This window comes from Macadamia integrifolia, unplaced genomic scaffold (genome assembly GCF_013358625.1).
Source record: "Macadamia integrifolia cultivar HAES 741 unplaced genomic scaffold, SCU_Mint_v3 scaffold2075, whole genome shotgun sequence".
Taxonomy (NCBI): Eukaryota; Viridiplantae; Streptophyta; class Magnoliopsida; order Proteales; family Proteaceae; genus Macadamia; species Macadamia integrifolia.
The window spans coordinates 23,003-36,525 of NW_024868495.1; the positions used below are offsets into that span (position 1 = coordinate 23,003).

General features: G+C 39.6%; 1 protein-coding gene across 1 annotated transcript in view; it reads right to left on the reverse strand.

The window, feature by feature from the left end:
* The window catches only part of LOC122065630 (pumilio homolog 5-like), a 20,644-nt gene extending 7,786 nt beyond the window's left edge, over nt 1-12,858 (reverse strand). Inside the window, exons 1-5 of the mRNA XM_042629454.1 lie at nt 12,589-12,858; nt 9,822-10,494; nt 7,973-9,462; nt 7,710-7,851; nt 7,318-7,425 (exon numbers count right to left, since the gene is read on the reverse strand). Coding sequence (XP_042485388.1) covers nt 7,318-7,425; nt 7,710-7,851; nt 7,973-9,462; nt 9,822-10,466 — 2,385 coding nt within the window. The 5' untranslated portion in view covers nt 10,467-10,494; nt 12,589-12,858. The remainder of the gene's footprint in view (nt 1-7,317; nt 7,426-7,709; nt 7,852-7,972; nt 9,463-9,821; nt 10,495-12,588) is intronic.
* Between the last annotated feature and the right edge of the window lie 665 nt (nt 12,859-13,523).

Consider the following 13,523-nt stretch of genomic DNA (forward strand, 5'->3'; position numbering starts at 1 on the left):
CCCCCCCCCCCTTTTCAAACATCTAGTCCTCCTTGCCTCCCGTTCCTCTCAGACACCATGGAAGAGAGGACACCATTTCCTAGCACCCATGTCCTTCTGGTAAGTTCTCCTCAGCCTCTGCTTGGAACCCTTTGTCTGATCCTCTAGCCCTACTGCCCCTTGGCATAGAGTCATCTGGTTCAAAGGCCACATCCCTCGTCATAGCTTCATTGCTTGGCGAGCTATGACCAATTGCCTCCCCACGCAGTCTTTCCTTAAATGCCAGCACATCAGAGTGCGCTCCTCTTGTTGCCTCTATTAGAATGCCATTGAGGATGTTGATCACCTTATCTTCTCCTGCCCATTCTCCTCCACCATTTGGAAAAGAGTCCTTAGCCATTGTTGGCCTCCCAGAAGGAGACCCCTCCCTATGGTAGAGAACGGATTTGGGTGGACATAATTTTTGTTGGTTCCTCTATCTGCAACACTACTGAAAGGCTTGCTTTTTCGTGCTACCATCAATCACATCTAGATGGAGTGGAATCTTAGAAGATGAACATCCAACTCTCATACTTATGACAAGATTTGGAAAGCCATCTATCTTGACGTCCGATTCAAGCTTGCATCTATACGTTTTAAAGAGGCTAAGGATTCCACAAGGAACAGGCTTATTGTTGTATCCTGGGACCTTCTACAAACCATTTTGTCTCCGCCCCCCTCTTGATTGTTCTCTACGCCCTCCTTGTTTTGGGTTTCGTTTGTGTTTAGTTTAAGCTCCCCCCCTCGGGTTGCCGTCCCCCTTTATCTTCTTTCTCGAGGTTCATCCTAAGGTGATCTGCCCCACTCCCTTGTATATTCTTCTTCTTTCAGTAACGAATTATTTATTCATCTAAAAAAAAATACTATAGGAAAAGCAGAATCAAAGGATCAATATCCTGGTCAATAGTCACCCACCAAAAACAAAAAGGTTCTTTTTTTCTCTCACTCAGCTATTCTTGTCTCTCAACCATCTAGTAGGAATTCTCCCATCTAATTCTTCTCAACATCTCAATAGTTATGCTTATTCTTAAACTGGTCCAATATGTCAAATTGACAACAAAATTATCATTCAACTATTTCTCACCAGCGTTGTCACTATTTGGTTGCTTAGTCAACTATAACACACAATTCTAAGGCATATTGTTATTAGTGGGTAGTATAGTTCTAAATTTTGGAATTTTTGACTGAAATTTCGCAAATTTCGATGGTTTCGACCCGCCCCGAGATTTAAAAAGTTTCAGAAAATTTGGGAGATTTCGACCCAAATTTCTAGAATTAGCCAAAAAAAATACCAGTTCGACCAAGGTCGAAGCCCGAGATTTAGAACCTTGGTGGGTTGTGCACCAAATGACCGTAACAATTTAGTTGTGCAAGCAAAGAGTTGGTTCCCATTAGGATCAGGTTACAAAAGGAAGGGCACTAAGCGGGTCAAAGGGAGGAGGACATGCAAGTATAAATTATTGCTACTCAAGTTACCCGTTAAAAATAAAAGATTAGTACTCAGAGTACAAGATGGCACAAACACCATATAACTATGCCCCAAACTAATCATTTTAAATGCTTCAATAATTGTAAATAAACACTTGTTACGAACACATTCAGTGATTAAGAAATATCCCAAGTCATAATTTGAAAAGAAAAATGTCTTGTGAATCTATCACTTGAACAAGTGAAGAAATCACAAAAATATTATATGTTGACATCAATCAATATGAAAAGTGTTAAAATATATATTTAAGTGTATTGTTGGGGTATTAGGGTACAGCTAGATGGGGGTATAGCCGTAATTAGGGTACGACTTGCAATTCTTTTATGACTCTTTTTCTTATTAAAGGGCTTGTGTGATCAGTTAGACCATTCAAGCATTCTCCCCATTGATGTTGTTAACATGTCAGAGCACAATTTTCTGATCTAGGTTTTTTCAGCCTTCCCTTCTCTTCCTCCAAAAATCACAAGCCCCATCTTCTCATCCTTCATCTTCTTCACAAGCCTCCATCCTTTCCCACCTTTGCCTTCCTAATTCCCCATAGGACAGCACTAACGAGGTGATTCATATGAATCTAGCTATCCTACACATTACCTAATGTTCTAAACCAAAAACCTTGCAAGAATCGGTTAGGGTTCTTCCCCTCTGTAATTTTTTATTCTTCCCTTTTTGGAGTATGTTTCTCCTACTTCTAAGAACAAATCTCCAACTATTGAAGATCAAGTACAGCAACCTGAAAGGACTCATCACTGTTTGCACTATCATCACCTGGGATTTACCAAAGATAGGGTTTTTTTCTCGCAAAACCCTAATCCCATCAATTTTTGGGTTCCCTTCCTCAGTATCAACTGAGATTTGGAGGAAACCTTCATCACCCCTACAAAGGAATTCAACCAGCCCTGTAGCCCTACCTACCAAGGCTGTTTGTGTGTTTGATCCTCATCTTTGAAGATTTAAGGTTTTCTCCTAAAACCCTAATTAGACCATCTCATTAGTTCCTCCATCGGACTTAGATATAACTTGGAGGAGTGCTTCACTACCCTTACTAGTGCAGTTCGATCCAAGTATAGGCTTTTTCTGACGGCTGGTTTTGAAGATCAGGTATTTCTCCCACCCATTGTCGATTTTACCTTGGTCCATCATTTCTAAAGTAACTACTGCAACCTCTGGACGTGATGGGAAATGACGTAATGAATACATGCTGTTTGGTACTAGCTCTGTGGAATTGGAGGGAACTAATTACCTGATGTCATGTGGTCCAGATCTACGTATCTTACCATTGCTGGTATAAGTCTCACTGGGTATATCACAGGAAAATAAAAGAAACCCTTTGCAGAAGGTACTTCCTAGGACAAATGGATTACTAATGACTCTCTAGTAATGTCTTTCCTGATTAATTTTATTCATCAATCTATTTCTAGAGGGTTCTTGCTGTTAGAAACTACTGGCTTATATTTGGACTGGTGCCAATGAAACCTATAGACAGATGGCAATGATGCTCAGATTTTGAACTTCGCAAGAAGGTTCGTAACACTACTTAACAAGATCTATTTGCGCCCAAATACTATGCTGAACTTCGCACTCTGTAGTATGAGCTTGATCACTTTGCAGACTATCACCCTTCAAGTGTTGAGGACGTTGCTCCCTATACAAAGCATGTGGACAAAATCATGGTGTACAATTTTTTGGATGGTTTGAATGTTGAGTATGATCAGATTCGTGTCCAGGTACTGAGGAGATCTCCCTTCCCCACTCTAGAACAGTCCTTCGCCTTGGTTCATATGGAGGAGTGCCATCATAACTATATGCTTCATCCTCCCACTATTGAAAGATCAGCCCTACAAACTAGTTCCACTACTTTTGAGGTAACAACTCATACTAGTGACACTACCAACGAGGGGGTAAAATGTGAACACTGCAACAAACCATACCATACCAAAGCAACATGTTGGAAGCTTCATGGGAAACCAACTGATTTTGAAGCTAAGCATGCTCATGGTAAATCCAAGAACAAGGCTAACCAGGCTAAAACTGTGGACAAACCATCTACAACTAATACTAGTCTCTCCCAGGAGCAACTCTAGGCTTTCAGACGCATGCTCAAAGGCTTCCAATTCGTCAGCTCCTGCCAGTGAGTCCCTTTAGGTTCCAACTTTGCCCATTCAGGTATCTTGTTCGATGGTCATTGTGCATCAGTACTCTACAGTGCTTGGATCATTGACTCCGGTGCCACTAATCATATAACTGTTTCTTCCAACCTTTTTCACAAGTATTCACCCACCTTAGGCAGAGAGAAAGTTTGGGTCGCAAATGGCACCCTATGTCCTGTCTCTGGAAAGGGTTCTATTCAGTATCCTCTCACATTAAATTCAATTTTACACATCCCAAATTTTACCATTAAACTGCTATCTATTAGTAGCCTTATTAGGGATATAAACTCTAAAGTAACATTTTTTCCTTCCCAGTGCATTTTTAGGATCTGATAACGGGAAAGGCAGTTGGATGTGGTAAGGTGCAGGGTGATCTCTATTTGCTTGATGATGGTTGTCTCCCAACAGTTGTGGTTTCTACTACTCCTCATCAGTAACATTGTTTCCTCTGATCTGCAACAATGGCATTGTCGTTTAGGATACTCTCCACTTGGGACATTCTCTCTTTTATTTCCTCAATTAGTTAAGCAATGTAATAGGGATGATTTTTTCTGTGAAGCTTGCACTATGCCTAAACAAACTCATTCCAATTATTTTCCATTAAATAAAAGTTCTACAATTTTCCATTTGGTTCACTCTGGTATTTGGGGCTCGTCTCAGCAAACATCTATTTTTGGCAAACAATGGTTTGTGTCTTTCATTGATTGTTACTCAGCCACAACGTGGGTGTATATGATGCAATACAAAAGTAAGGTGTTCAGTTGTTTTCAGTGCTTCCATAAGATGATTCAAACATAGTTCACTGCTACTCTGAAAATTCTTCAAAAAGATAATGGAACGAAGTACATGGGGGGCCAGTTTCAGAAATACCTTGCTGATCATGGGATTATACATAATACATCAGACTACTTGCGTTGGTACTCCAGCTCAGAATGGAGTGGTGAATATAAGAACCAGCATTTACTACACTGTCCATGCAATGATGTTTGCCAGACAGGTCCCATTTCGGTACTGGAGTGATGATGTCCTCACTGCTAACTACTTAACCAACCACATGCCAACTAGAGCCCTTGATTCCTGGACTCCTGTTGATGTTCTAAAAGGCGATTCATCTTTTTTTATTCCTCCCATAATATTTTAGTGTGCTTGTTATGCTCGGGATCACCACTCACAAGGGAAATTGGAATGTCATAGCATCAAGTGTATCTTTCTGGGTTATTCCCCCACACAGAAAGAATACAAATGTTACCATCCTCCTACTCAGGGTACTATATTCACCATGGATGTGTGTTTCATGAGTCTGTTCGTTATTACTCACCACAGTTATTACTCACCACCTCTTCAAGGGGAGTCAGGTATTGATAGTGAAGAGGTAACTCCGGATCTACCAAATCTAATTGCTCCACCAGTGTATCCAACATCCTCCTTTGAAGAGAGTGAGGGAACAGACATTCCAACCCAGGGGGAGACAAAGATCATTGTTCCAGCTCAAGGGGAGATAACTCCACTCCAGCGTACTACTGAAGAATTTCAGAGGCAGATCGATAACTCAACTTCAAACCATCACCACTACTACAGCACCTTTACACATCCCTTCACCAGTTGTAGATACAGAGCCTACTAAGCCTAACACGTCATCGAGTACAACTCCTTCTGATCAACATATTGCTCCTAGGAAAGGTGTTAGGACTTGTACCCAACACCCTATATCTCACATTGTCTCTTATGATTCCCTTTCTCCCTCCTATCGTGCATTTTTGTCCTTTATTTCTTCTGTTCGTGTTCCCCAAAATTGGCAGAAAGCGTTTGCAGATGAAAAACGGAAGGTAACAATGGTGGAAGAAATGGGAGCTCTGAAAAAGAATGATACATGGGAAATTGTGACTCTTCCTCCCAGAAAGAGACCAGTTGGGTGTAAATGGATGTTCGTGGTAAAGCAAAAAATTGGACAGCTCAATGGAATCGTCTACCAGAAGATGTTTGCGCCAGTGGCTAAGTTGACTTCTATGCGAGTTTTACTCTCATGTGCTGTAAATTTGGGATGGGATCTCTAACAACTTGACGTTAAAAATATTTTCCTTCATGGAGAGCTCGATGAAGAAGCATATAACATACATGGAAATTCCACCAAGATTCTCCAATAAGGGAACTCAGGGCAAGGATTACAAGTTGAAACATGCTCTCTATAGATTAAAACAATCACCTCGGGTATGGTTTGGAAAGTTTCACAAGGCAATGATCTCTATGGGTTACAGGTAAAGCAATGCTAACCACACATTGTTCATTAAGAAGTCTGGTGATATAGCTACTATGCTCATTGTCACTGTGGATGACATTGTGGTAATAGGAAATGACAATGTTGAGATTGGTCGTCTCGAGAGCTTTTTTGGTCGAGAGTTTGAGATAAAAGATATTGAAAAATAAAGGTACTTTCTTGGGATTAAAGATGCTTGGTCCTCTAAAGTCATCTATCTTGCTCAGAGGAAGTAAATCCTCGATCTGTTATATGAACTGGATTGTAGACACTTTATCAAAGAAAACTTGGATGTTGGTTTAATTTGTATTCCCTTTGTGAAGTCTGGTGATCAGTTCGTCGATGTGTTCACTAAAGGGTTAGTTGTGAAGGTGTTTCATCCTTGTTTAGTCAAGTTGGGTAATATCTATGCACAAATTTGAGGGGAGTGTAAGAATATATATTTAAGTGTGCCGTAGGGGCATGAGGGTACTTTCCCCTTCAACCCGACCCTATTTAGAGTGGGGCGGGTGGATGGGGGTATAGTTGTAATTGGGGTATAACCATGGTTTAAAGTATCTCCGATACTGATACCGATACGATACCCTCTGATACGTATCTTAAATTTAGCCGACCCATATGATACACACCGATACGATACATTGAATTTTTAAAAACCTTTCGTATCGATATATATCCTATAATACATACTGATATGCACCAATACACTATCGATAGTTATTGATACTCTATGAAAAATATAAAATCGAGGTGAAATATACATTTCGGTATGTATTGGTATGTATCGATCAGTACATATCGATGAGTATCAGTACATATCAGTGAATATCGGTGAGTATCGGTACATATCGGTGAGTATCGGTATGTACCGATACAGTGCGCTACAGTCATATAATGGCCAAAATGGGTATTTTTTCAAAAAACACAATGTTTTGAGGTGTTTTTGTTCCAAAGTTGCTGCCAACCATATTTCTCTCTAACTAAAGTGGAAATCAAGGTTTTGAACAAGGATTTTACATTTATGGAACAACTATAAACCTTGAATTCTTAGTGCGATACCCTCAATTTAGTGTTTATGCATAGTACATGTTATCAATAGCTTTTTTTAATAAATTTTTAATGCAAAAGTGTTTAAAAAGGTATTTCATATCCATTTATGTATGTATCTTTAGCGTATCTTAGCGTATCTCCGCGTATCTCCGATACGATACGATACGATACCCTCCAATACGTATCTTAATTTTGATCGACCGATATGGCGACCGATACAGATACTTTAATCCTTGGGTATAACTTGTAGTTCTTTTATGACTCTCTTTTGCTTATTATAAAAATAAAGAGTTGTTGTAATCAGTTAGATCAATCAAGCATTCTCACCATTCATGTTGTTAACAAAAAGCTTAGCTCACCTTCTGGATTACACGACAGCCATATATTTGAAGACTCAAAGGCAATATATGGCCAGAAAGTTGATTTGCCAGTTCCTTTCTCTGTTCAGGGCTTCCATGCTCAAAAAACTGAAAGAAACAGAAGGTATAGTTACACACTCAAAAGGTCAATCACAAATAGAACAAAAGAAAAATAACTGCAGAAAATAAATATGTAAATTAACAGAATATAATTTTCACAGTTCTTCCTTCTTGTTCTTTGGGGTGGGTGTAGTGTTCCAGAGAATGACTTAAATATCATAAAAGCAATAAGAAAGTATATCAAAACAGAATTAAAAAAATTTCGTCCTTTTATTTTTTTTTTTTTTTTTTTTTTTGGTTGGGGGCATTTGGTGGTGGGGGGAGGATAATACCTTTTGAATAACATAATTCCCAAAAACATCAGTCATCAACTTTGAAGCATGTGGAAGAACTTCTTTGAAAACAGATGCCTTTTCTTCAACACTACAATTTTCCAACTTCTGCTGAATAAACCGACTCCCATGTTGATCAGAACTGAGGTACAACATACAAGCAAGAATCATTTCTGAATATAGGAAATAATAATAATGTGATACATACTATCACTTACATGAAAAGGAAAATTAAACCAAATCACTAGAGGACAAAAGTATGCCTAAATTCAACAATGCGCTCAGCAATGTCAGATAGCTCAAATCTTCGGGCTTTACTGGATTTCAACTCTTCAAGGAAAGAAGACGTCATTGGGTCATCAAACCTTTCGGTTCCTCTTTGACCTTGCCATCCAGAATATACCCCTGGATTTCCACTAGAACCCGGTGGAAATCTCATTTCGTTTCTCCTCCCTGGAAGACTTGTCCCCCCAATCGGGGATCCTGGTATTACTGTACTAGCAAGCGGTGAGGTTGGGAATTGCATCAAGACACCCATGCCAGGGGGGCTACCATATAAATTTTGACTACCGACTCCCCCTTTTCTTGGGCATGGGATGGTTAAACCCCCACTTCTTGGATACTGTGACTTCTGATCTGCTGGATAAGCAGCTGCAGAAGAAGCTTTCTGTGAATCAAAGCCATCCACCTGGCTTCTCATGACCCTAGATGCCAATGGATTATATTGGCCTGAAGCATATGCATCATCTGAGGAATGTTGAAAGTACTGCATATAAAGAGGATCTGGAAAAGAAGGCTGCAGCGTCAAACCACGCTGTCCATAAAACTTGAACAGATGTTGCAAATCAACTCCAGGTGCTATGCTTCCCCCTGTTGAAACACCAGTAGGTCGAGCACTGAAGCTAGGACCAGCAGTAGCATCAAAAGCCATTGGAATAGCACTATGAGGAGGGTATCCAGCTACAAATGGAGGCAGAAGAGAAGTATTTAAACCATACCCACCTAAACCGTATTGTGGAGCAAATAAGCCCGATGGTTGTAAGTTAGGGTAAAATGGATTTCCTGAAGCCATATAGGCCGTAGCTGTAGCTGTAGCTGTGGATGGAGCATATAGGGGAGGTGTGATTCCAGAAGACTGGAGAGCTGGCTGTACCTCAACAGCTGAAAATTTGGAGTGACCAAGAGAAAATTGATCGCTACCAATGTATTGCTGGTGCATTCTGTGAGAAATCATCTGAGGTTGGCCCCCATGAATTTGTGATGTAGTGCCTTGTTGCGGGCGGAAATGATGGTGCTGTAAATTATTTGGTTGAGGATGTTGCCATTCTTGTTGATTCCTGTGATTTTCTGGCAGACTGGATAGATCAAGAGCTTTAACTTCAAATTCAATTCCGGTAATATCCGGATCAATCATGCTGGTAACTAGAACATCATCTTCCAAATTGGTATCTAGAGTAATTGACCCCCGTTTCTGGCCAGGATGGCTTCCCATCCCATCCGGGGATGATGAGCTCAGAATTGAAGCAGAAGAATCACCATTCGAAATTAATCCTACAGAATGCAAACCCAAAGAAATTGTTCCCACAGAAATGTCAGCAGAGCCCACATTCAGCTCAGGTAATTTTGCAGAACTATTGAGTGGATCATGTAAGGAGGTGACAATGGCATCATGATCAACTCCTTCCTCTGTGGCGGCATGGCTTGAGGAATGACATTGGTTATATACAGGAGAAGGAGTGCGAGGAAAGTCTTCCTGCAAGATGCATATAAAAGTCAATCTATCAGGTCATATATTTAGTAAAACCACCAAACAGAGAAACCCTAACCCAGTAGATCATTTCAGTCACTTGCAATTTAAAGTAGAAGTTAAAGCTACATTCAAATAGTAAGAGCAATTATATGCAGAAACATGACATCCAGATCCAGTAAAAGTTAAAGCTACATTTAAAAAATAATTAACTAATTAATTAATAATTTCGAATAATCAGGCAAAGCAGAAAGGAAACAATGCAAGCAGCAAAGTTTTTATCTCATCTCATCCAACTGCACGGATAGAATCCCAACACATACATAGCAGGAGAAATAAGGAATAAAGTTTTTTAAGTTCCACACCTGTATAAGATCAACCAGACTCTTGTGGCGGCCGGTCAAAGAACTTGTCCACTGTTCAGAAAAAAGACCACTACTCCCTTCTTCCCAATCACAAGATGCCTGCCGGGGTGATCTATCATCCTCTGGCTCCTCCTTATGGATAGAAAGGGTACCTTGAGACAGTTGTAAGGACCCATTTTCACTGTCATCAAATGAAGTCAATCTCCAATTATTACCCAATCCACCAATATGACGTACCAAGCGGCAGTTCTCCCGTGAGACAAGAGGTGGAGGAAGTCTGGGATTCAAGTTCACATTGGAGCAGTAGTATGCCAAATAGGCCGGATCAGCACGGAGTTGCTCCTCAGACTCACAATTTTCAATAGCACGGTTTAAACCTGCCAGGCTAGCATCCAGACTGGAGTTTGGTGCTATAAGTTTTCCAATGGCAGCAAAAGATCCCTCCATGCTTGGAGGAGCACTTCCACTGCGATTAGGAATTACATCCCTCCCATTTCCATGAAATTTTCGACCCTTCAACAGCAATCCCAACTCTTCTGCTGCCATATTGTTTGAAGATGATGCAAATGTTGCAGCCTCCTCAGAAGAGGACCAGTTTCTAGCTCCGGTAGATTCCACCAATCTCATAGGACTCTCGGTTGCCATCCTATTAAAGGAATGGCAAATGCCTTTTCTGTTAACGATGAATTTCACACATTGTTCAGAGAATCGAATCAATTATTTCATTAATCATTCTCCTAATAAATGTGATGAACAAAATTACGGCCAGTTTAACACAAGAGAATAATAGAAAGACTGAAAGAGAATGAGAAATCCACCAAAGACAATAACAAGCTGCACATAACCAGCATCAGGAAAGAAGTGATAAGCACATTTAACAAAATCATATAATATCGATGCAAGGACTGCAGCCAAATAATATATTCTTAAAATAAAAAGTATTCAGCACATTAATGATGAGAACTCACAGGTAACAAACCAGGATATCTTACACCCAGAACTCATATTCGACAAGATATAGGTTATGAAGAACAATAGAAATCTATCTCTAGAGTGATATTTTCCTTATCATCTATGAAATCATTATTTATCCAATAACAATAATCATGACATATGGAGATATAGTGCACAAGTTAAAGCTAAACTTAGCAACATCAAGTCCCTTAGGGTGAATTGCCAATCATAAGTCATAACACATAGTTTGATATTAGAAATAGTATGATGTGTTATCCATTGATGGTGCTAGTACTCATGCAAATGCACCGGAGGTCGAAACATCTTATGTAGGACCTAATAGAAATACGCTATTCAGCAGGGTTATGACAGGATATTGTATATAAAAATGGGGAAAAACATTAATGCCTTGGGCCAAGTAAGCCAGAATATCAAACTTGAATCTAAATGCTACTCGGGGATATTAAATTACTCACAAAACACAATAGATAACTGGTGACAAGGTACTTGACAGTAAAAGCAGACAAAAATCAAGTGGCACTGAACTGATCAAAGAACAACTTCAAAAGCAAGGAGCCAACATTCTCAACAGAAATATATCTCGAGGAAAACAGAATCCAGAACTCTCAAAACACAACTTCGACATCCTCTCTTTCTTGTTGATTTCAAAAACTAAACCCAGACAAGCTGCTATTTGAGTAGCACAACATTTTTCACATACAACTCTTTGCAAGCCATGAAAAGTGTATACATATGATTCCTTCAAGACCCTTCTTTTTTTATTTTTTAGTTGTATATTCTTTTGGCAGCCATTTAATTCTTTTTGTTTTCTTATCTTTTGCATGGGGTTGTTAAGTGTATGTATGAAAACTAATCAGTGGATTGATAATTAATAAAAATTAATGCGTTAAGATGTGATCCATGATAATATGTGGAAATGTTCTAATTCCAAGGTTAGCTATATCAGGGAGGCGAGGAATTGCAGAGTATCTTTTACTGTAGGAAATTATGATATTAATATGTTTGTGATACGGCAGAATTTGTCACCCAATAAAGCGAGGACACGTGGCATCCGAGGGAGGGACACATGTCGCCCATCCGATAGAGGCCGCAAGGCTTCAAACCATGTGAGGAGAAGATTCCCAAGGAGGGGTTCCCGAAACCCTAGGCCGAGAAGCCGTATAAGAGGGAACCGGAAAGGAACCTATAGGAGGTATGCCGACACCCACCATTACTCCTGTAAAAACACTGTTCTGCCAGTCACTAACTTGGGCATCGGAGACTAATCCCAGAGATACCTCCGGGCCTCTGCCTTTTGTGCTTGTGCAGGGTCGGCTCATATGGATTTTCGGCAGTAACAGGTTGATTTCTAAATGCATCAGATAGCCATTCCAAAACTCAATCAGGAATGTTCTCAAACAGAACAAAATCTCAAAAAGAGAAGATTTTCATTAAAAAAATAACCAAAGCAGAACTACATTACAATTTCGAACACGACCACCTTCAAATTCATCAATCCCGCAGTGAAACTCTTCCACTGATTAAAACAAAACTCAAACCCATCATCAACCAAAGCTCGCGCTACTAGAATCAAGAAAATCAATCTTACAGCAACCTCTTCTTTCCTTTTTCAAGAATGATGATTCAAATATCAATCAATGCCATTATAACCAAAAAAAGAAGAAGAAAAAATGGTTGTCCAAATATACATAAAAAACCAGAATATAAGAAACAGCAATATCCAGAGACTACAGCACCATAACAATCCTAGTAATCCTATGAGGTTGCTGGAATTCAGAAACAGAAATTTCACCTTAAAACCCTAAGACGAGCTTTCTTGCAGTAAACATACGTGGCCAAAATATGAAGAATTTCACCAGGAATCTCAGGGAGAGAGAAGCCCTATTCTCTTGTCCATATGAAAACGAAGCTCAAAGAAGTCTGGAATTTGAAGTGTAGCGGAAGAAAGCTTTCTTTTCCTTCTCTCGTCAGTATTTACTTGAAAACCGAAATGTCGGTTTTATGAAACAATCTCAGCTCTCTTTCTGTTTTTTTTTTGGGTAAATCTCAGCCATCTTTTTTATCTCAACCACGTCAAGTTGCGCGGAAAGAATCAAATAATATAAAAAGCGAAGAGCCAAATGACGATAATACCACTCCATGCAATTTGGAATTCCAAACTTTCAAATTTCGTCATCGGATGAAGCTTCTGAGTCCGGGTGATATTATAAAATCACGGGGGATAACGCAAACGGTTATCTTTCCTTTCCTTTGTAGGCTTCTTCTACTTACTTGACTTCTGTGGTGATCCATAACGAGTCAAACAGGATGTGGATGTTGCTTAAACGGCTTCGAGCTTGGATGGAACAGTTAAAATCAACGGTCATACATTTTAGAATGGTTGAAAAAAAAAAAAAAGGTGAAGGTTAACCAAATGCGATTAATGTTGCTGTGTGGAAGGAGGCTTATGCTTGTATTTTTTTTTTTTTTTTGGTAGAAACCTATGTTTGTATTTGAGTGGTAGGTGAAGGGAAAACAAGTGGAGCTCTGAGTGTTCTTAAGTTTCTTACCCTAAATTTCACCAACTCCCCTTTATATAGTGGTCGATGGCTTTACCTATTGGACGATGAGTTACTTTCCTTGCTATTGTGGATTCTCCAGCCATTGGTGGATCAATCACTGTCCAAACTAAGGTGGCTGATCTCCCAATGGTTAACATGATCATGATTATTTTACATATCTGATAAC